The sequence below is a fragment of the Mytilus trossulus genome, chromosome 4 (assembly GCF_036588685.1).
Source record: "Mytilus trossulus isolate FHL-02 chromosome 4, PNRI_Mtr1.1.1.hap1, whole genome shotgun sequence".
Lineage (NCBI taxonomy): Eukaryota > Metazoa > Mollusca > Bivalvia > Mytilida > Mytilidae > Mytilus > Mytilus trossulus.
Window position 1 is genome coordinate 12214522 of NC_086376.1, and position 25351 is coordinate 12239872.

General features: G+C 33.2%; 1 protein-coding gene across 3 annotated transcripts; it reads left to right on the forward strand.

The window, feature by feature from the left end:
* Window positions 1-22334, forward strand: LOC134714697 (long-chain fatty acid transport protein 6-like). Of its 3 annotated transcripts, none has more exons than XM_063576184.1 (11): window positions 1-97; window positions 7308-7699; window positions 8150-8260; window positions 10677-10892; window positions 13930-14088; window positions 14602-14726; window positions 14950-15141; window positions 16096-16204; window positions 16819-17014; window positions 17938-18035; window positions 21949-22334. In XM_063576184.1, exons 2-11 carry the CDS (start codon window positions 7333-7335, stop codon window positions 22257-22259), a joined length of 1884 nt encoding a protein of 627 aa, XP_063432254.1. In that variant the 5' UTR covers window positions 1-97; window positions 7308-7332; the 3' UTR covers window positions 22260-22334. The 3 variants fall into 3 exon arrangements, with proteins under 3 accessions (XP_063432254.1, XP_063432253.1, XP_063432255.1); XM_063576183.1 differs by lacking the exon at window positions 1-97 and adding an exon at window positions 5445-5573; XM_063576185.1 differs by lacking the exon at window positions 1-97 and adding an exon at window positions 5445-5463.
* Window positions 22335-25351: the final 3017 nt, after the last annotated feature.

Below are 25351 nucleotides of genomic sequence, written 5' to 3' on the forward strand. Positions count from 1 at the left end.
ACAATTTCAACATACGACTTCCTTAATCATTGAATTACGAAATTAATCGGTTTGGGTATATTAATAGATAATCTTCATGGAGAAAACCTTTAAAAATGTAAGTTTTTTTTATTAAGAAAATACAAATTTAGATATAATGAGGGGAAAAAAATCATATTTTAACATAAAATAAAATAATTTACTTCTAGTTTCATGAAAATGTATAAAAACATAATATCTATTCACTATATATCTAAACGTTTATGGCATGAAAGCTTGCCAATAGTTTTCAATGAATCTCTATCTCGTGTTGGAATATTGCATGCCATTGATGATTGGCATGCAGCAGCTCCTTTTATAGATAATCACAAAGGTCCATAATGTTGATGAGAACCTTGACTGTAAGTTTTACTCTCCACCTATGGTAGTTCAATTAAAATTGTGAACCCATTGCATTTTTTTTTTATCAAACCAATTATATCAAATCAAACTGTTCAATTGGAATTATAACTAACTGATTTAGAAAACCACAGGCAGTCGTCTTTAAAGTTGCAAGGGGGTTAAATATTATGAAAATATTGTTGTCTATACATGTTGTCGGCTGTTGTCTGCTCTGTGCTCGGATTGTTGTCTCTTTGACACATTCCCCATTTCCATTCGCAATTTTATGGTATTGTATGAGTCATTCGTGTCGCCAGTAAAACTTAATTTTAAAAAAAAACAATTAGTATTTTAATCTTTGATTGAAGGTTCTGTCGAAGTGTAACCGGGAGTCTGCTAAATAGAATGTTTTTGATAACAAAATGCAAAATGACTAGTTATTGACACTGTTAACGATAATAGTCAACCTTGAAAATGTGGTAGTTCCAAATCCAACAGATGCAGTTCAAATGAAGTTGATGTAAGCAATTATATGCAAGTATGGTCTTGAGGAAACGATGATAGTCCGTCGGAAAAGGACGATAAATACGGTAGCTGACACGTGTTAAGAGACAGGCTTTCTTGCACGTAAAAGACACCCTTGTAGATTTCGAAAAAGAGCAGGCTAATATGCCGCTACAAGGCAGCACTCGAACCCGCAAAGTCGAATCGGATTGATATAATTTGTAATACTGACTTGTTTTCCAATCCACTTTAGATAGATATGTTTAAACTAATTATATGCACCGAAAGGACATCTACGATGAGAAAAAATGACTAAAACAGGTCCAAACACGAAAAATATGAAAAATCAAAAGAGAAATAAACGGCCTTATTCATAATAAAATCAATAAAATATGACATACATGAGCCAATGACAATTACTTGTGAAACTGCAGGCTACTTATCTTGAGACATGCACATACATAATGTAGCGATGATAAAAATGTATTTGAGCGCTAAAGCCTCCTCTAACCTGTGACCGTGGCGTTAAAGCACAACATAAGAACGAATTATAAAACTCAGTTGAAAGGGTATAACTCCTTATATCGATACAAATCAGAAAAAACAAAAATAAAGACCGGACATGGCAGGGTATTTATGCATTCCTAACAACAACAAAGAAGACACAAAGGACACACATGTTCATCCTTGTCACATTTTATATATACCGGTTCAAAGTCAAGAGACTGTAATTCAGTGGTTTTCGTTTGTTGATGTCTGTCATATTTGTTTTCGTTTTCGTTTGGTTTTTATTGCCCACATTTTGCCATGCAAAGGCTTTTTATGGCTGACTATACGGTATGTGGTTTGCTCATTGTTGACAATCGTGCAGTGACCTGTAACTACTTTTAAAAATTCGCTCTACTTGGACTTTATAGGATAAGTAAAATTTAAACACCACTCATTCTGGTAGATTGACTAAACCTGTTCCCTTTCTCTAAAAAGAGAAATGTAACTTTATTGGTACATTGACTTGAACATGATAGATTCCTTCCTCAGACAAAGAAGTGTAACTCTACTAGTATATCTAGATACCAGTCAAGAATTTAATAATTAAGGTGAAGGAAACAAAAAAGATCACAATTTCACGTATATTGGTACTCACACCTATAACAGGTCTATCTCGCACCTGTAAACGGCAGTTTTTCTTCATAGCAAATTATCCAAAGAAAACGTTTATTTTGTTAATTCATGTCCAGTGTTTTACTGACCGTATTTAATTGTACATGTATGTGCTTCCTAAGTCGACAGATAGCTGTTTAAATTCCAGTTTCAAATTAAATGCATACTCAGGAAAAGAACATGATAACGTGATATGAATATAACCTATAGATCTAATGAATCTTAAAAGGTTTGACACGAACATTCAAGTAGTACATTTATATTTGTAATATTTTATTACATTTTTTTTTTAATTTTAAGAATTAAACGTTCGTGAAATCTAGAACTTCACTATCAGTGTATATAAAGTGCGAATCCAGCTAGTTCATTTTTACTGTTATATGCGGGTATGTCTATTGTAGAATAAAGGATCATGGGAAAACTGTATTTGTTTACGTTTTGAAAATATCAAGTTAAAGGATTTTAAGTTAAGTTTTAACATATTTTCATTGTGATATGTCTTTATAATATACAAACATAGCATTAAAGTTCAAATAAGTGTTATAAAAGCATCATAATATAGCATATCGATTATTGAAAGCGATCCATTTTAACTATAGATGCGATGAATTATTACTGTTAGTGCAGTCATTATTAATGTAGAATTTTCAAAGATGCGAGGAATTTTTATTGTAGAATTATGTGATAAATGCACTTGCAACAAATGAAGAAAAAACTTAGTTGATGACTTTAGGATTTATGATACATGTATTTTCAAATTGAAATACAAACTCCTCATTCATTCTTCATCAAATATATAGCTTTTCAAACTTGTAACAAAAGCGATTCTCAAAATGTCATACTGTATTCTTCAGATTACGTTTCTCCTTGATTTTAACTTATATAGGAAATCACTGGAGCGTGACAGCAGCGGGCCCTCTTAGGCAGTCAGTGGGCCCCTACTTATGAAAAATTCTAATTCCGCGAATGGATACTACCGCAGAGGTAAAACCATGCACATTTGGGTTGGGTTATTGTACACGAAATGCATGCTACAATTCATTTTTGTTGAATTTAGACCCTTTGGAACTCTATGTGGGCTATTTCAGCAACTAGGCAAAAAATCCTCGAACTAGATACACGGTTAGATTCAGCATGTCAACGAATTCCAAATATCTATATTAAAGGACTTTTGTCTATAAATTTGGACCCCACAAAATTGAAAAAGGGACCAAAAATATAAGAAAAATGCATGCATCGGATACATTTGTTATTGAAGGCATGACTGTAACAATAGGATGAATATACAAAAATATCTTATTCTGGGGTCTCATTGGGGGGGTTCTGATCCCGGACCCCGCTTACTGTTTTGGCAGATTCCCGTATTCCGCTTAATGTTTTGTCAGATTCCCGTATCCCGCTTATACTATGCAGTTCTAATTTTTTGTAATTATCCGTGTCCCGCTAGACTTCATTTCCTGTTTTTCACTACACAATCATTTGACTTTCACCTGTCACGCTTGCAAAAAATCGGCAATCCGGCGTGACGCTTATACCCAAATGTGACCCACTATTTTACTCATTTTGACTTATGTTAAGCCCACTATAAATATATTAAAAAAGTAGCGTGGATTTTTTTTATCCCTTTTTATCCCGTCTCGTTTCGTTTTTGAGCCATATATAGATGTCGTACGTGACAATGAGACAACTCTCCATCCGAGTCACAATTTATAAAAGTAGACAATTATACGTCAAAATACGGTCTTCAACATGGAGTCTTGGCTCACACCGAACAGCAAGTTATAAAGGGCTCCAGTGTAAAACCTTTTAAACGGGAAAACAAAGGTGCAATATATATCAAGATTTACGTAATGAGTGGTGAAGTGTCATGGAAATGGATAAAAAAAAATAAGGATAAAGATCCCTATACGCTTTATAAGAAACTAAATGGAATACATTTGAAATAAATGTTATTTCTATTGAATTTATTAGAGAGTTTTAAAACCAAACTTTCCTCCGTAAGTTAAATTTTATCAAATCTTTCTCTTACTTTATCTATTGTTTGAGCAAGTCGGCTAAATTAAGGCTTTACAGCTAATTTCCTAATGCATGTAAAGCAAAACTTTGGTTGGCTTTCTTGCTTTGTTTGTAAAATTATTTATACAAACTTTGTAAATAAGATAGACATTTTTAAATAATATGAAAAGGCATAGTTTAACCTGTTTTTTTAATATTTGAATTAAATTGGGTGTTATCATAATGATTATCCAATAAAAAAAGCTGTAATAGATAAAAAAAAATTATACAGTGAAAATGCACCGCATATACAATAATAATGATTCGCTCCACAGTGAAAATGAAAGAATAGTATCATTATTCGACAGTTAACATGACTTGCATTACGAAATCATCATAGTGGAATTTAGTTAAATATGAAGAAACTGAATGACAAAACATATTCTACGCTACACAACTTTAATAATTGTATTAAAATGAATATGTTTTACTGCAACAACATCTTACATGTTAGTTATAAAGCACCTGCACGATCTGTTCGTGAAATGTCCTAAATATTCACCTATTTTGGTATATATTTCACAGCTGGATGGCTGTAGGCGCGATAAAACCCCGCTCGCATCTGTTACTTTGTTTTATTAGTATAATGTATTTCTGAACATATACATTTTAACTCATTTTCTTCATTTTCTTCAAAAATTAAGAAAAGTTCGTCTGTTTATTTATCATTCAACATTAGACATTTATGGCATATACAGTAAAAATGATATTTTAGGATCCGCACTTTACATACACTGACTATTGGCAAAAACATTTAAATGTATAATTAGTTAATTATCAAACATAATATACTTTTTTTATGGAAAATGGAAGATTTAATATGGATAAATGTATACTTCCGGGTGCGGGAATTTCTCGCTACATTGAAGACCTGTTGGTGACCTTCTGCTGTTGTTTTTTATTTGGTCGGGTTGTTGTCTCTTTGACACATTCCCCATTTCCATTCTCAATTTTATTAGAAAACTATTTGGGTACGATAAAGAGTGACCTTTAAAAAGGTTGTTTTTTATGTATTTGAGGACGAATACCATACTCAATTCAGAAATCTGCTGACGGTGACAGTTTTTTTGGCAGTTTTTTACTGTTACTGAATAGATTGTTCTGTTTCTGTTGGGGGTAGTAGTTTGTGATGTTTTTTACTCTGTATTTTCTTTCTTTTATAAGCAGTCTATAAAACATATGATCAAACTTGTAACTTCAAACGAGACCAAAACTATTGGTTCATTTCACATATATTGTTTTTATTTCCGTTATAAATTATATTATATTGAAATTTTAATGTTGTTCGTTTTGTTTTTAAGTGTGGTCACTACCGTTCGATAAAATGAGCAGTTTACTTTTGTGATTAAGGTGATTACGATTCAGGACATCATTAACGATAAGGTATGACTGACCATACATTAAATATGATCTCCTCTATGTCATGATAACCTAGATTATATATACATGTTATATGAAAGTATCATTTCCGATGAAACTGCGTCTTTAGTAAGGTAAGTCTTCATTTTGATAACAAAAATCTGGCACATTATTTCTAAAATTGTATTATCTTTTTTTAACGGTAGAAATTTTGTTTTATCAAATTATTGCAAGATTGACTAAATCTTGCTGATGTAAAGAAGATTCATATCTGAAGAAATGGTTGGAAATAAGTACTCCAGAGGAACCGAATTAAGTTTTAAAACATAAATATATTCATTCTTGCTTTCTATGTTTTAAACTATTCATATTACTGTCTTTTTGGTCGGGAGGAGTAAAAGTAAAAATATGTACATAATAAATTCCAGCATAGGGGACTTATCATTTTTTACCGTGGAGGGGGAGGAGAGAGTGAACTCATCTGCTGAAGATTTTATTCCCTCGTAGCCTTTAATTTCCGGTATTACTGCCCTGTTTTGTTATACTCAGCTTAACAGTTTAAGAGAAAATAAATATAAATGAAATGAAATCAAAGTTACAGCGATTTGTGCAAAATTTCTTCCAAAATTCCAAATCGCCGCATCAGAGTATAATTAAGAAATAATTGATGGGGGTTTGAATATATCGTGATTTTAACACGGGTTGGCCCTTTGTGGCAAATATTTTACCCTGAGCGATACTTTAAGGGTCTTTTTTATATATATAATTTAGTAACTGAAGGACAAGTTTTCTTTCATAGCCCAATATAGAAAAAATAGAATAAAAAGAGTCAGAAAAAGCATCCACAAGAGCCATATTTCAAATTATTTTCCTAAACTATGTTTTCGAGACTCAACTTCCACTTAGAATAATTCATGTTTGCAATATTATCTGTGAATAAAATGATATGCGTTTTCCATGTTAAAATTTTGGCATGTTTATTAATCTGGGAACATACAGTATCTTTAATATAAATGTTCCTGGTTTGATAGAGTGGGGTCAAGAAAATTTTTCTATGTTTGATTTCAAAATGGTCAGTTCGCTCTCCGAGATGAAAAATGATAAGTCCCTAATGTCCACCACTTTTTTTGTACAACAACGCAAAGGCCCTGTCATATTTATAGCATATATATAGATACATGTACACAGTCTAGTTATGTAATTATGTAAAAAGTTCGTCTAGACCCTGTTAACAAAGGAAGTATATTCATATGTACAACATATGACAACAGTGTGGTTTATCCACAAACAAACTTTGCTAGTTCTATAAGACACAATATAAAATGCTTACAAGTGACGTCAAACTTGTTTTGAGTCTATCAAGCAGTGATTAGTTAATATTAAATCAACTCTTTACTTTATAGGCGGATCCAGCCCCCCCCCCCTTTTTTTTGGTGGGAAAAGTTTAGTTGATTTTATAGGGAATCACTGAAACATGACTGGAGCGCCCACTCCCCTTTTAGGTCAGCGCCCTTCCTCCTTGTAAAAACTTCTGGATCTGCTACTTCCCTTAAGTTGACATTAAAACACTCAGTGGAGAAACAGTCCCGGCAGTTATTGAAAAGGGCCCTTCAATACCGGTGCAATATTGTTACTATTCATATATCTAACATTATTCACCCATTATCAAAACATTCATATGAAAAGTTGTTGTAAAACGTTATTGTTCTTGGAACATCTTGATTTGTTAAAGTGTGCTGAATAAAATCACTGTTTAACCTTTCCTGTTCATTTTCCTGTTCTCAACAAATTAATTTTAAAGGGAACTTTGACATTTGGAACTTTTTCTTTTTTTAAACATAACTATCAATGTCATGTGCCTTTTACAGATTAGCATAATTTGACAAACATAGCATGTCAAGTACACAAAAGGCATTACTAGGGGCCGCAGGAGCAGCTGGGGTTGGGTTGGCATCATGGCGCCTATTCTTTCCTTACATTGGCGACGACATCCGTACCATACGGGCAACCAAACGGACGGCCGGTGCTATCATGAAGGCAATGATAGAGGATAAAAGAATTATTGACCAATTCGAAGCAGCTGTGGCAAAACACCCAAAGAAAACGTTTGTTATATTTGAGGACAAATATTATACTTATGAATTTGTTGATTCAATGGCTAACAGGATTGCAAACGCTGTTCAAAAATTGAATATAAAACAGACAGATACAGTGGCCATGATGATTTACAACGAACCAGCCTTTGTTTGGACTTTTCTTGGTATATACATATTTTGTTTACGTATCCTTTATTTTTGTTCTAAGATAGTTTTGAATTCTCGATTGTTAATAAAAAAAATATTAGAAATAATAAATTTAACCTGAAATCATTTGTCATACATTATATGTAAAGAAAAATAATCCTGTGGAAATAAGATCAACGAACAGTCAGAGGCGGATTTAGGGGGGGCAGGGGGCCCGGGTCCCCCTTTTAGGGAAAAAATTTGGTTGCTTATATAGGGAATCACTGAAGTGTGACTGGAGCGGGCCCCCTCTTAGGTCAGTCATTGGGCCCCCACTTATGAAAAATTCTGAATCCGCCACTGAACAGGAAGTAAAATTGACATGAATTTATCTCCGCCTGAAATGCACACGCAAATCACCAATTGGACCAAATTAAAGAAATTCTACACAATTATGTCAAACCATTAAATTTTGGTTTATATTTTAGGGTTACAGAAACTTGGTATTGCAGCTGCTTTTGTCAACTTCCATCTAAAATCTAAGCCTCTGGCTCATTCTATTGCAGTCAGTGAAGCCAAAGCATTGATTGTTGGAGAAGGTAAGTTAATCATTGTTTATTTTGTTCTGCAGTTTCAAATACTAATTGAAACTTGGCTTTTAACATTGCATTCAATCGAACTGAGCCTGTTTAATGTTCATATGATGAAATCATAATCTTTCAGTCAGTTTTATTGAAGTTGGAGCTGGCATGTCAGTTTACTGCTAGTAGTCTGTTGTTATCTATGTATTATTGTCATTTTGTTTATTTTCATTGGTTACATAACATCTTCTGACATCAGACTCAGACTTCTCTTGAACTGAATTTTAATGTGCGTATTGTTATGCGTTTACTTTTCGACATTGGCTAGAGGTATAAGGGGAGGGTTGAGATTTCACAAACATGTTTAACACCGCCGCATTTTTGCGCCTGTCCCAAGTCAGGAGCCTCTCGCCTTTGTTAGTCTTGTATTATTTTAATTTTGAATTCTTATGTACAATTTGGAAATTAGTATGGCGTTCATTATCACTGAACTAGTGTATATTTGTTTAGGGGCCAGCTGAAGGACGCCTCCGGGTGCGGGAATTTCTTGCTACATTGAAGACCTGTTGGTGACCTTCTACTGTTGTGTTTTTTTCTTTGGTCGGGTTGTTGTCTCTGTGACACATTCCCCATTTCCATCCATTGACGCAACGTTAGATATTGCTACTACCACGTAAAATAGCGTTAATTAAATATTTGACGGGAATTTTTTTCAAGTATAGAAATGCTGAAATAAATAGTTCAAATTATACATGAAAATAAAGATTGATTCTTAAAGGTTCATATTATGATAGAGAAAGAATAAAAATATAATATCCATAGGCTTAGGAAGACAAAGATTATCCGAAAAAACGTTTTCTAAAGCGTTGTCCCATGTAACAAACTCGAAACATAAAACTCGAACAATTCGCGAAATATTCACGCAACTCTTCGAAATTTTGCATGAACATTCTAAGACGTGATATGTTTTAGTATTGGTTAACATGGCTGTCTCTATTTAAGATTTGCATCCATATTTTCAAAAATATGTGATGTACGGAAATTTAATTTGGAAACTTGAAACAATTCAGTTTAAAAATAAAATTTTGACATATAATTCATTAAATTGTAAGCACGATAGTTTAGTACTAAGTGTTATCTCCCAAAATTCGAATTGAAAAATAAATTGAGCTACATATTCAATTCAAAACAATAGATTTGCAATATCTTGCGGAAATGTCCGAGTTAAACTTTCATGCCTTCACAAAACTTTTACGGCCAAAAAAACATAAATTTGATTTCGTGTAGATTATTTTTCGTCTTTGATAACTATACCAATAAAAAGATTTTTAAAGTTGAAGTTTGTACACCAAATAGCATTAAGATTACAGGGTTGTCTATAAAAAATACGGATTAATGAAAATGTCTTTTTTTTTGCAAGTTTGTCCGTTATGATAATTTGACGTCGCTACAAGCGTAAAATGCTAAGGACGGCATGAACTGCATTCGCGTTCCTTCCTCCACTAAATATAAATGTCCTGCTTTCAACAGAGCGAAATGATGCACACATTACAATAAAACACATCTATAAGACGATCGAAAAGTAAGAACACTTCAGTATCATAAGTATAAGCTATTGCATGTCACTGCTTGAATAAAATCATACTCGGGTTGAATATATAATGCAGCAATATTCCTCCATAAACACATAATTACTTAGTCTAGCAGTAAAATCGAATATCCTATGTTAATTATAACTGATCATATTGGATTGGATTCTCACGGCATTTATACTTGTTTGTTATACTATACCCAAAAAGTAAAGCTGGAAGAATTAGATAAAGCGCGTTTCCAATTTAACGTCATTTTTCTGTTAAACTAAATGGTATATACATGTATATATAGCAATATCTGACGTTGCGTCATTCTCAATTTTACTAAAGATAAAACTTTGCTTTAACTTCTATTTTCGATCGAACTACGCATAATTAGTGCAAAAATACAACTAAGACGTTGAAGATATAATACGTATACAAGAATTATTCCTGATGTCGAGTATTCTAATGGTTTAAATCATGTCCCAAATCACAATAACATTATCATAAATTTACTACATGTAGTTGAAATAAGTGTATAAGTTGAAATTCAGTCCTTAAAATATTGAAACAATCTAAGTGACAATAAACGATGTTCAATGAACAAATTGATAATTTGTCCAGAATCTAGATGGTACAGAGGAACAACATAATGTGGATTCATTGTTTTTGTTTGATACGATTTTTTGTAGTGTTCGTGGGTACCGATGGACCATGAATTTAAATGTTCAACGAATTAAACATTTTCTAAAAGGCTTTGTATGCCGAAATTGACAAAACCACGAAATTATATATCCACGAAAGTTGATACCCACAGTAAAGGGGAAACTGAATGCTATTTATATAAGTTTTCCTTTCAGGCGACGAGTTGCTGGCTAGTATTGATGAAATAAGGGATGAATTGTCTTCCCTTCCCATTTACGTGTATGGTAAATGTCGAGCGGAATTAGACGACAGATATATTTCTATGGATGATCTGGTAATAGTAGCCAATCCTGTTCCTATATGTAAAGTGTTTCGACAAAGTGTTTCACCTCTACATCCAATATGTTACATTTACACCTCGGGCACTACAGGTACGTTTCGCTATTTCATCTTTTGTCCTCGATTATAGATGCGTGATACAAATATGCGTTATCCAATCAAATTCATGATAACATCTGATATGTCAAATTTGTCGATGTACCTCTGACAGAAAACCAAAAGACCAAAGAAAAAAGCTAGAGCGAACAGACGAATAACGAAATTTGACTACGCACAATCTAGCTACTGTACTAGTGGCGATCATTTTGTACAAGTCAAAACTAACTCACATATATAAGGCACAATAGTTGATGACATCGATAAAAGGCAAATAAAGTTCAAAAAAGATATAAAAAATAAGATGTGGTATGATTGCCAATGAGATATAATATCTTGACAAGAGACCAAATCACACAGAAATTGACAAATACTTAAATTCAGTTTAAGATATAATTAGGTTGGAAAACATTGAGGAAAATGCATAAAATTGGTCAAAACCAGGTATGTCGACAGAATATAAACCCCATGTGTAACCCTCATCCGCCTTGTTTCAGTCCAAAAGAAGGGAGAGTGGGGGTTGTTGCTACAAGAAGCATAACAAATCCTTGTTCATATGTACTCCTTATTCAACCCCATCATAACTGTATTACCATTGCTTCTTTATAAGCAGCAAAAAGTAAAATCACAAAAATACTGAACTCCGAAAAAAAATTCAAAACGGAAAGTCTCTAATAAAATGGCAAAATCAAATAATAGAACACAACAAATAAATGGTCAACAACTGTCATATTCCTAATTTGGTACAGGCATTTTCAAATGTAGAAAATCGTGGATTAAGCCTGGTTATACAGCGCTAAACCTCTCACTTGTATGGCAGTAATATCAAGCTTTATCGTATTTGATTTATCAATGAAACTATGATACGCTTTCCTTGAAAATGGTCTTTTTTTGGCAAATTTTATATCTGCCTTTTTCAGGATTGTGGTTTTTTTTATTGCCATCATGCTGGTTTTTTTTATCTGAACTTCTAGCTTCTACCATTTACATGTTAATAATGATGCCAATTGGCCTAGGATCTAAAAAAAAATTGTTGAAAAAAGGAAAGACAGCCTAGTGTCTCAAGGAGAAAGACATGGTCAATCATATGTCCACAAAAACATAACATAAAAACGTAGAACTCTCCTTAACAACTGGGAATAAGTAAGAGCACAGCTATGTATTTCAATAGGTCATTTTTACCATTGCATCAAATATTTTTCAAAGTTGAATTGTTCAAAATACTAAGGATTCTCTACCTCAGGAATCAATAACATTAAATTATTGGCAAAACCTTCTACATTGAGTACTTTATTTTGACTATTTTACCTACCACTAATGTGTTATTGTAGATGAAATGTGATTCTAGCATACAATATTTTTTAACCCGGTATCTATGATGAGTTTATGTACCACCTCTGCATGTTTCCGTCATGAGAGTTTCACCAGCCCAGTAGTCAGTTTCCGCCATGGGAGTATCACCAGCCCAGTAGTCAGCTTTTCTGTGTTGACATAAATAATAATTGATATGGTCACTTTTATATATCACTGTTTCCATTACTCTGAATTGTTTCAAACACTCAAGATTGTATATACCAGCAATGTATAACATAAACTGTATTTGTAAACATTTACGGAATTTTGGCGCGTCAGCTTCGAACTTTATTTTATTTCCTTCATTATTTTACGGGCGTTACTAAAGGATCCTTTAAAGAGGAAACGCGCTTCTAGCGTACACATGTGTAAGCCCAATATTGAGTAAATATATATCTATTATATGTTATGGAATATTCAAGTATATTAATTTCGCACTTTCATCGATAATGCACATCATGTATCTGTATGAAAAGATATATAGATTACTTTCACAAAAGAGGGACGAAAGATACCAGAGGGGCAGTGAAACTCATAAATCGAAAACAAACTGACAACGCCTGGCCAAAAATGAAAAAGACAAACAGAAAAACAATAGTACACATGACACAACAAAGAACACTAAAGAATAAGCAACACGAACCCCATTGTAAAATGCGTTTGCTGATAAAAATAGAATAGTTTAGATTCACAATTACATACCGAACAGCATGTTTAATTGTTTAGTGATATTCATTCTACGTGGTTCGCTACTTATATGTTATTGTGATATGGTAAACAAATTCATTCTTGTATTTCATGTTTGATTATGTGCTCTGTCTATAAGCCTTTTGTGTTTATTCATTACATATTTATTTGTTTTATAGTGATTAAAATTATAACACAATGTGGACTGTTGTACCCCTATTTTGATACATTTACCTCTATTTTGATACATTTACCTATTATGTATGTCTGTTTGGTTCACGCATCATTGTCAATACAAAGGAATTTTATGCAGGAATATGACAGATGTTATCCACTCGTTTGATATGTTTGACCTTTTGATTTTGCCTTTTGATTTTGAATTTTCCTCGGAATTCTGTATTTTTGTGATTTTACTTTTTACATGAAAAGGACAACAAATGGAAGTTTTTAACGACCTTGACTGGCTATTCAGACCTTGCACGGTCGGTAAAAGGACAACTATTTAGTTTCATAGAACATAGAAGATGACATTTATACTCCGACAAAAGTAAAGCATCACACGGTGTTTATCAAATGTATCATTTTATAATTTAGAAAATATGGATAGAACATATAAATGTAAATCTATTGATATTTGGTGAAAAACCTAATCAAGAAAAGTTTAAATCTGCACACGTTTTGTCAATTTGTAAACGTAGAAAAAGTTTGTGTTGGTAAAGCTATATACATCAACTGTCGTTTCAAACGTCCGCATTTCCAGTACAGAAGATTCACACGTGAAGTCTCATCTCCTTGGCAAGACTTTGGAGTTTATTCGTCGGAACTCAGTTCGGGAAAAAATAGTTTTATTTACAAATACATATTTGGATATATAGACTTATCTTCACAGCCATAGTTGATGGTTCCATTAATGCACCAAGTATGATCGAGTTTGATACTTTTGTGCATGCAGAAAGAATTTTAAAAAATAAGAGTGTGTTTCTGTTTTTACAGGTTTACCTAAGCCAGCCATAATAAACCAAACGAAAGCAATTGGATTGTCGAAGTCGTTCCTGTTTTTTAACTTTAACGAAAATGATATAGCATACATATGTACTCCACTTTACCATAGTGCAGCTACAGTGCTTGGATTCTTTAATACAATAGACGTTGGTATGTATATATTGGCCTCAAACTAGTTAGAAAAAACACAATCTTGTAAATGACATATAGTTCTACAATGAAATAATGCCATAGAAGTTTTGCTGCACATGTGTAACAGAATGAATTTTTAACACATTTAATCAATTTTGTCCAGGAGCTCGTATATATAAATGTTAATTTGGAAGGCACATACTATCATATTGGTTAAAGTCAGTATTTGGAGTACCCACCGATGTAACTCTTGCCATGAGACGGATACAAAAACATGTTGTGTGGTCATGTGATCTTGATTATTGTGAGTAACATAGCACAAAAGGGCAGGAATTCAATTATATCGATTACAGAAATACAACTAGATAGAAATAAATAAAAAGCTACACTAAAAACGTAAAATAAAAATACCAATTTCCAAGGTAAATTCAAAAAGCTGAGAAAAAAATCATACGTTATACTGTATCAACAACCAGAACGTGGTAAACTAAGATGCATTGCCATCTTCTTTACTTTTGCATTCTATTCTAGGTGCGACTATTCTGATTGGTAGAAAATTCTCAGCCCGTGCTTACTTTGACGAAGTTCGGGAACACAACGTAACAGTTGTACAGTATATAGGAGAAATGTGTCGATATTTAATTCGGGTCCCTCCGGTTTGTATATATTATCGATTAACTATTCACATGGACTCCAAATCTTGAAATATACACTTTTCAGAATTTGACTTAAATGTATTATCATTTTTAGGTTGTATCTATCACCTTAATTGTTATATTTTTATCATATGATTAGACAAATTTCAAGTTGATGTAAATAGTGTAACTTGTAAGGGTTGACTGTTCAAAACATCCAACTGCAGATTTATTTGAATTATAGAATGACCTTGATAAAGTTCATAAAGTTAGAGTTGCCATCGGAAACGGTTTACGACCTGATATATGGGAAGAGTTTAAAGGTCGATTCAACATTCCGTTGATAGCAGAGTTCTTTGGAGCAACCGAAGGAACAACAGGAACCTGGAATATCCTCAATAAGCCTGGGTGCATTGGAAGATGGTCACCTTTGACTGTAAGATTTTTTTTTCATATACATGTATAAGAATATCTGAAATGTTTCATTCTCTCCTGTAAATTACCTAATAATTATACAAGCACCAAATCAAGAGTGTTGCGTGTTCTGGTGCAAAAGAAAATCACCCTATGTTCTCATATTTTATTCCAAAATGTAGCATGCTCGTCTACATGATAATTTAATTTCAGCCAAGACTATGAAAGCTCATTGAAAAGATGCTAGGTTAAAACATATATGAAATAAAAGACTGAAATAAAAAATAGGCCGCAAATTAATTCAATGCTTTACAGTTGTAATTTGTCAAAAGTTACAAACTTTACAAACAAAAACATTGGTCTTGAAGTATATAATCTAGGTTCTGACGTCGTTTGTCATCTTGATAATTTAATTACATGTTAAATTGGTGTTTGTGTTTACATATTTTGTTTATTTTTAACCTTCACTATTTAGTCATATTTTGGTTATATCCTTTTGACGTAGCTCGGTATTTATACATCCCGCCAGTGTGTTCTTGTGCTGTTCATAGTTGTGTTATATAGTTATCAAAGGTACCAGGATTATAATTTTGTACGCCAGACGTGCGTTTCGTCTACATAAGACTCATCAGTGAACGCTCATATTATAGCGATCAAGATTATAACACATTGCTGACTGCTGTACCCCAATGTTTGAAATTTTTACTTACTTTGTCTTTTTGTTTTGCTCTCACATTATTGTCAATATAATGGATTCTATGCGACTGTGATACAAGTGCGAGGTTTAAATAGCTATAAAACTAGGTTTAATCTTCCATTTTCTACAAAAGCATATGCATGTACCAAGTTGATTTTCATTTGTTTGATGTGTCTCAGCTTTATTATGATTTTGTCATTTGATAATTAAGGGACTTCTTGTTTAAAATTTTCCTACTTTCGGTATTATTGTTAATCTTAATTTTAAAATTCTTTACAGAGACAATTTGGACCACCTCGTGGTGTAGAAAACTATCTTGTACGTCATGATCCCATAACGTATGAACCAATTAGGGACAAGAATGGACGATGTGTTCTTGTAAAACCAGGTGCTTTATATAAAAGTTTCTGTTTAACTTAATCAGTTGTGATGCCACATTTGAAATACGCTTAGGTTAAAATGATGTTCAGATAAGTGTTTACGTGTCATATGCATTGCCCAAAGAAGTTGATAAATAAAATAATTTTACCAGCATTATCTGTAATTATTAAAACAAAGGGTTAACGTTTTTGTCAATATTTATATGCTAGGATACGCTTAACGTGTTTAATCTAACGATTGTCATTGACTGTCTCCATTTATGCATATAAATAAATTCATCAGAGAAACCAGGTTTAAAATGTCATATTTGCGCAAGATGCGTGTTTCGTCTACAAAAGAATCATTAGAGACTCTCGAATCAAAACGAGTTAAAAGGGCAAAAATGTACAAAGTTGAAGAGACTTGCGTACCAAATATTGCTAATATTTTTGCCAAATACAGCTACGGTAATCTATCCCTGAGGTAGAAAAACCTTAAATATTTCAAAAATTCAAATTTTATGTGATAGCCGATATCTGAACAGTTGTCACATAAACTTACTCTCTTGTGTTTTGTCTATTAACATCATATGTTAAGGTAATTGTCATTATACAATAAATAATCTGTATTTTTCTCTTTTAGGTGAAGAAGGTTTGTTTATTTCTGGTGTCCCAGAATACATCACGTCATTTTACAAAGGAACAAAGGAAATGAATGAAAAGAAAATTGTTAGAAATGCATTCAAAGACGGAGATGAGTTCTTTAATTTTGGAGATCTGTTTTATCTAGACAAACACTACTACATGTACTTCCGCGACCGAGTAGGTGACACTTTCAGGTAAACACTATTTTGACTTTACATATTAACATAAACCGAAGAAACAGAGAGCACATATGTATACACAATCGAAGTGTTAACGCGTTATAAAGATGAAAGTGCAGCGTGAAGTGTATTTTACCTTAAAGTAAGTTTGTAAACGCATAATACATTCAAGGATTTATGAATACCAATGTATCAGGTATCAACAAAGGATGCCTTTGTGACCAACAACTGGTCACTTTACGATGCGAATTTCTTTTTTTCACTTTGTTTACTTTGCTTTAAATGTGTATTAAGGCGTTACAACGAGATACATCAACAGCAAAAACCCAAATCATCAATAAAAATGATTACACCAGATGTGCTTTTCGTCTACTTTATAAACTTATCAGGAGTGTCGAAATCACAAAATGATAGAAGGCAAAATCAAAATGAGCTTGAAGAGGATTGAGAACCGAATGTTTGCTGTCTCTATATGCCTGGTGATAAAGAAACCTAGCGACTCAAATATTTTTTTTACATTTTAAAATCAGTAAATTTACAGAAATGAAGTATCCATGATTTTTCATGCCAGCATAGCAATATTGAAAACTGGATTAGTAACGATCTTTTATTATCAGTTGTATCCCTCTAAGGATGGAAACACCCTATCACAGATAACAGGATAGTACACCAGGTTCTGTTTTTGATCTGTCAGCAGCTCAAATAAAAAAAAGTTGGAAAGGCAAAATCTAACGAAGTTACAAATACCCAAACCAAAGATGTGCCAAAACGTACATAAACATATATTCCACGGCGTTAAATAAAAATATTGTTCCAAATAGTTTTAATACAAATTGTAAATCGGAAATGTTGAAGATATGGTCTTTAGGAGCTCATGTTTGTTAATTTTTATTGCACTCTACATCATTATAACTTACAAGATGATTTTTGTTTACAAGATGGAAAAGTGAGAATGTATCAACAAGAGAAGTCTCGGATGCAATATCTACTCTGCCATTTGTACAAGATGCTAATGTCTATGGCGTTCAAATTCAAGGTAAAGTATAGTAGCATAAATCAAAATTAATTTGGGGTATATCTGCTTCCTGTCAGTATTAATAGAGGTAGTGCAATTAAACATAACAAAAATGAATAAAAAGAGATAATCAGTCAAGAAGGGCAAAAGACACCGAGATCAAATGAATACGGATAATTAAAAAAAAACAAGTAAACATTAGAAATTATTATGTATGCAAAACAGCATACATTGAACATGAAACTAAGTATAACTTAGGAATTCCATTTAACCTTGAGTAGTTGTAAATGTAAAAGTTGCGGAACAGTTTCTTCTCCTCGAATGGTACTCATCGAGTTTCCAATCATAATTTCGATGAAAATTTAAAATTAAAATCGATTACAAACATTATTATGAAATTGTTGTATCCATTTTATTAAATGATTATATTATGTCTATCATGTTTATAAACACTCGTTGCATTTAATTCTTTACTTACTTACTTAATCCTCTTCGTGCTTTGATGCACATAAGGCCGACACTAGCTCTCTCCATAACACTCTGTCTTGTGCTTTCTTCTCTACTTCTCGCCAAGACATCCCAACCTCCTTCATCTCGCTTTCCACTGTTCTTCTCCATGTTTCTTTAGGTCTCCCCCTTTTCCTCTTACCAGTTGGAGTCCACCTCAGTGACACTTTAGCGATGTTTGCTGGTTCCTTCCTTAGGACATGGCCTATCCATTTCCATCTTCTTGTTTTTATTTCGTTTCTTATGTCTCTTTGTGCTGTCAGTTTGAATAGTTCCTGGTTGGATATTTTGTTTGGCCAAAAGATTTTGCGTATTCTTCTTAAGCAGGTATTGTGGAATGCGGCCAGTTTGTTGAAGTCAGTTTGTATAATTCTCCAACATTCTGATCCATAAAGCAGTACAGATTTGACATTGCTGTTGTATATTTTGAGTTTTGTGTTTCTTGCAAGGAATGACGATTTCCAGATTGGCCTGAGTAGACAAAAGGATGTTCTAGCCTTACTCAGTCTTGCTTTGATGTCTTTGGTGGTCCCATTATCACTGCTTATTACACTGCCTAGGTATGTAAAGTCTTCTATTTCCTCGATGTTTACGGCTCCAATCGTTATTGGGATTTTATTTGATTGGTCGTTGATAGACATGACTTTCGTTTTCTCTATGTTTATTTTGAGCCCCAGTTTGTTTGACATAGTGTTCAGTTTTGATGTTTTCTTTTGCATTTGTACTCTGTTGCTGGATAGTAAGCAAATGTCATCTGCAAAGTCTAAATCTTCAAGAAAGGAGTTGAGTGTCCATCTTATCCCAGTGTTTCCATTTCCTAAGGTTGATCTCATACACCAATCAACAACTATTAAGAAGAGAAGTGGAGAGATTACGCATCCTTGTCTGACGCCTGTATCCACCGAGAACCAATCAGAAAGCTGTCCATTGTGTAATACACTACATTCATACTTGTCGTAGAATATCTTTATCAGCTTGATTATTTTCGGTGGTACTCCATATGCTCTTAGTATGTCCCAAATATATTCTCTTATAACACTATCAAATGCTCTTTGGAAGTCAATGAAGTTTAGTACTATTTTGTTCTGCCACTCTATGGATTGTTCTATGATGTTTCGGAGGGTAAATAGATGGTCTATGCAGCCTCTGTTATTTCTAAAACCTGCTTGTTCTTCACGCAGCTTACTGTTAATGGAATCAGTTATTCTATTCTTGATGACTCTAAGGAATACTTTACTAGGAATTGAAAGTAGTGATATTCCTCGCCAGTTGTTGCAGAGTTTCAGATCTCCCTTCTTTTGCAGTTTTATAATGATTCCTTTGTCCCATTCAGTTGGTATTTCTTCATCTATCCATATGTTCGTAAATAGATAATGTAGTATCTCACTTGTTGATTGTATGTCTGATTTTAGTAATTCTGCACTGATGTTATCTATGCCTGGTGCTTTACCATTTTTCAGTTGTCTTATTGCCTTTTGGATCTCATCTTTGCATACAGCTTCTGTGTCTATTTCAAGTGCATCTCCAAACGGTTGAATGTCTGGTATATCATTGTTGGTTTCCGCCCTATTTAGGATAGTTTTAAAATGTTCTGCCCAACGATCTAACTTTTCCTTGTCTGTAGTTAGTAGCTTCCCCTCTTTGGATAGTACTGGTGCATCATTATTCCTGGACTTTCCACAGAGCTGTCTGGTGATTTTATAAACTACACTGAGCTCTCCACGCTTTGACGCTTCTTCAGCTTCATTTGCAAGTTCTTCCACATAGTTTCTCCTATCATTCTTTGCCCCTTTTTTAACTTCTTTGTCTTTATCTCTATAATCTGATTGCAATTTGGTTTTCAATCTGTTAGATTTAGATGCATTAAGTTTCATTTTTATGGCTTTCCTTTCCTTGATGTTTTCCCAAGTCTTGTCTGACAGCCACTGTTTTCTTTTTCTGTTCTTTAACCCCAATACTTTCTCAGCTGTTTTAGTATAAATGTCCTTGATGTTATCCCAAATTTCAGTTATGTTTTCACCCATGTTTTCATTATTGTCATCAATTTCACGGAGTACTTGGTATCTGTTTTTTATTTCAGTATTAAATTTTTGTCTTATTTTGTTGTCCTTCAGTCTCTGCAGATCAAATGTTTTCCTGCTCAGCTCGTTTATCTTCGGAGCTTTCTTGAGTTTCAATTTAATTTTGCCAATCACCAGGAAGTGGTCACTTCCACAGTCTGCCCCTCTTTTTACAGATACATCATTCAGTGAGTGCCGCCATCTGCCATTTATCATTAGATGGTCAATTTGATTTTTGTCTCTCCTGTTTGGCGATGTCCATGTAAGTTTATGTATCTCTTTGTGCTGGAACAGTGTACCACCAATAACCAGATCATTTAGTCCACAAAATTCAATCAGTAGGTTTCCGTTTTCATTACAAGTTCCACATCCGTTGTTACCCATTATTCTCTCCACTCCGATATTGTCATTACCTACTTTGGCATTTAAGTCTCCATTAACCAGTACAACATCATGGGCATGTACTCCTTCCATTACACTTCTGAGCTTTTCATAGAAGTCGGTTTTAGTTTCAATGTCTGCTTCATTAGTTGGTGCATAGCATTGAATCAGAGTAAGTTTAACATATTTTGAGTGGAATCTAGCTGTTATTATTCTCTCATCTATAGGTTTCCATTCTATTAGAGCTTTACTTGCTTGCTTATTCATTATGATGGCTACACCTTCTCTATGTATATTATCTTTTCTCCCAGAGTAAACTATCTTCTGTCCATTTGTTGTTATAACTGACCCATAACCTGTCCACCTGCATTCACTTATGCCCAGTATATCGATGTTATAGTTCAACATTTCTTTTTCAATTTGCGCAGTTTTTCCTACTTCGTACATGGTGCGGACATTCCATCCACCCACTCTAAGTAGGGATTTTGGCCTCAGAAGTCCATTTCTCGTGTTATTAGCTTCATCTCTGCTTTCACTAATAACAGTCATTCCATCAATAGTCTGATGAATGTCTCCTTGAGTACCGGTGAAGTTATTTTGATTTACTAGTGTGGTTTCCGTAGCGTAGGTTTTTTTTACATGATAGGGGTGCTGGCCCTATGCATAACTCTCCTCCCTTTCTCATCCGTGCTTGAGACCGGCAATGGCGGAGGACCTGTGGCTTTTCTGTAGGGGATTCCATCCCTTAGACGATTGCTGTTGCTAACGAGTTCCATCTACCCGGATTTTCTGTCTGGATTTACTTCCATAGCCTTTGATTCAAAAATCAAATCACAAGGCAGTGATGCTATTTAACCCATAACTGGGGCATTTAATTCTTTAATGCATGAATTTTGTCAAGTAATACACAGACACCGTTTACAGATATTGTATTGCACATAAAGTTTTGAAAATAGTTTCTAAAACTGTAGAATGTTTTTGTTTAGGTGCAGATGGTAGAGCTGGTATGGCTGCTATAACATTTAATCATGGAACAACAGTTACTACGGAACTGTTGCAACAGATGTATAGGAAAATGGAACACGAACTACCAAGTTATGCAAGACCTATTTTTCTAAGGATATTAAATGAGCAAATTGTTACACAAACAATGAAACACAGAAAAATTGAATTGGTAGAAGAGGGTTTTGATCCGAACAAAGTTACAGATCCGTTGTATGTTTTGGACAATCTCTCAAAGACATATGTTCCCCTGTCATTAGACAATTATAGTCAAGTCATTCATTCTAAATTGTAAGGATAATTTAAACTGTATCTACATTTTGTATTTTTATACATTGTAAGACGTTTTATTACAAGATATTATATTAAACCATATATTTCTTGTTTATTTGTATTACCCCTGTTGTAAGACGTTCTATTACAAGACAATATCTATAACCATATTTCTTGTTTATTTGTAATACCCCTGTTTAATGTGTTATAGATATCGATCAACAATTTCAAAAAGGTGTCTAGTATCCTAAACCAAGAACAATGTCATATCGTTTTATTATTTTTTTTAATCGTCTTTTACCCAGTCTCGCTGCTTTTAACCATGTTATTCTTTTAGTTGACGTTGACACCATCTATCTTCTCAATTGATTTAGGATATTTGAACTTGTAGTTAGTTAGTAAAAAGTATAATCACTCCGAGGAAAATTCAAAACGGAAAGTCCCCAAATAAACGCCTAATTCGAAAACTTAAACACCTCAAATGAATGGATAACAACTGTCATATTCCTTGGTACAGGAACCAATTAATTAAATAATATAACTCAACATCCAAATTAATCATGCTTATGTATTATATTGCATTGAAAAGCGCCTGTTTAAAATTATGAGTCTGCGAGCATGTAATTTATTTAGTAAATCTCTTGCCATTTTAACACTACATTACTTTAAAAGTCCCTATATTAATGCTTATATATAAATTCACGACTTGTTGTAAATACACTGGTTTTTATGGTGGAGGATGCTGTTCATTCATATTTTACAGAGGATTTATTGTGTGTTTTAATGTACATATACTGTTAACATTTATCGGTCTCATCCGAGTGCTCCTAAACAGGAGGGAATTACGAAAGAAGAAGAAGAAGACAGGCATTTTGTTAGGTAGAAAACTTAGGATTGAACCTAGTTTAAGCTAGCTCAACCTCTCACTTGTTGGACAGTCGCATCAAATTCCAGTAAACTACTGTTTCCTATAATACTCGTACTCTCTATCTTTACACAACTTTGAGAGAAAACAACCTCTCTTCACTCTTTCTGATAGTTTTTTTTATCTAATAAAACAGTGTTTCTTTGATACATATTTGTTTATTTTATTTATAGTGATCAAAAGACATTCCAATGGGTACTAATTGTGGACCCCTTTAATCGACTTTACTCTACTCTTGTAAAACAAAATTCACATCTCACCAGTTACACTTTTTTGAATTGCTGAAGGTAAATTGATGCGTTAAAAATTAATCAATCCTTTATCGTTTTGTTGATTTATGTAGGTGAAATGTATGTGTATGCATGTTAATGATCTAAATGTATTTGCTCTTTACACAATCTCCTGTTTTGATTCAATATGTTAAAATATATCGAAGCATCATACTATAAGTTGAGTATAAATACATATATAAGGTACAAAGCATCCTACCTTATGCGCGAACATTGAACTTTTAAGGTCATAGATACATGTATAAACAATTGTTCGTGTGCATGTTGTTCCTTTGTATTTCTGTGACAGTGGAAAAAGCGGAAAAAGCAGCTTCGCTTATTATTTTGGACTTTAATTTAAAATTCTCAATTTTGATATTTTAGACTTTAATTCTCTGTGTTTTATAATTCATTTTATTTTATATTTTCGTTTCTATTTACATTTCGTATCAAGGACTTAAATTCAACATGCTTTTAATTCTCAGTTTGGACATTGAGTGACATGTTGTAATCTGTTAGCTAATTAGTGACATTTTACCTTATTCATAATGTATGTTCTTAATTGTCATAATCAGATTATCATTTAATATCTATTCTTCAAGTTCTAAAAATAGTTTAATCTTTGTCAGTGAACAATATCACTCAAATTAATTGTTATATGTTATGTCTATACTTGTTAATTCAATTGTGTATAAATACTTGTTTATAATTTCTATAAGCAAGATTCGGACTCAGGACTTTACCCTGAACACAGTCCATCCGTAATAAAAGTAATAGTATTCCACGCTGAAGTATTGGTTTATTCATCGCTAGTTCCAGAGTCTCAGTAGTTAGTTTCACCAGAGTTTCAGTATTCAGAGTTTTCATTGCTATTCAGAGCAATCGTTCGTTGTGTGATCAGGTGCATCACACAATTTCAGTAACAAGAGGCCATTCAGTCAGGCTCTTGTTGCACGCCCGACAAGTCACCCTTATTTCCCCGGTGACATTTCTCTTATAGTTGATGTGTTTACATCGTGTATAGTTTGTAACCAGGATTTGTTTTCCCTCAATCGATTTATGACTTTGAATACCGGTATACTACTGTTGCCTTAATATATAGTTTTGCTTGGTCATTTTAATACAGCAATACACGTAGTTCAGTTTTAATTTTCTTCCAATGATATGAGAAATATAATGTGTACCACGTAGTAAGCTTTTTTAAATGTTCAAATTTGGAACACGGCATGGGTCGACTGTTTCTAACACTCAAATAATCTATTACCACCTGATTTGATACATTAGTTCACGGATTTGTATAGTGAGTCTCACTATTCAAATCCTTGATTAGTTTAAAATATGAAAAACATATACATGTTAATGGGATTTTAGTTTTCTTTACAAGTACTTTATGAAAATAAAAAAATAAAAAATTATTTCATGTATATCGGCTATGGGGTTTGCCTTTTGAAACTAGTGATTCATACAAAACATTTTTCAGCATATAGTAACATTAACTGCAAACACTAAAAAAAATAACATAATCACAAGAAAGAAACACTTCATTGCAGCAAATATTAAAGTTTCATAGTTATCTGATGCAATACAATTTTTGACACCTAAATTTTCGTACCAAACATAGAAAAGGAAGTAGAGCCAAGTAAACTAAAAGGGGGCAAATCCAACCTCCGAAAATAACAGACCGGCATAATACCAAGTTTTGGTCTTATTAAAAACCATTCCTTAATTTCCAAGGAGTTTGAGTTCATTTGCAGTGAATTAAATAACTATTTGCGATAAAGGTCATTTATTCAAACATACCATAAAATCATAATATTCTGTATTATATTATCAAATATGAATTTATGCAATAAATCCAAATCTGAATAAATGACAAAAAATTAGCAAAGGTGGCGAATAAAAACCGCCAGTATAAAGAAT

Excerpts from the sequence above, each read along its gene's own strand:
- LOC134714697 (XM_063576184.1), top strand. The coding sequence starts at position 7,333 with ATGTCAAGTACACAAAAGGCATTACTAGGGGCCGCAGGAGCAGCTGGG. Across the intron at positions 8,261-10,676 it reads AGCATTGATTGTTGGAGAAG|GCGACGAGTTGCTGGCTAGT; the intron begins GTAAGTTAATCA and ends TTTTCCTTTCAG. Across the intron at positions 17,015-17,937 it reads CGAGTAGGTGACACTTTCAG|ATGGAAAAGTGAGAATGTAT; the intron begins GTAAACACTATT and ends TTTGTTTACAAG.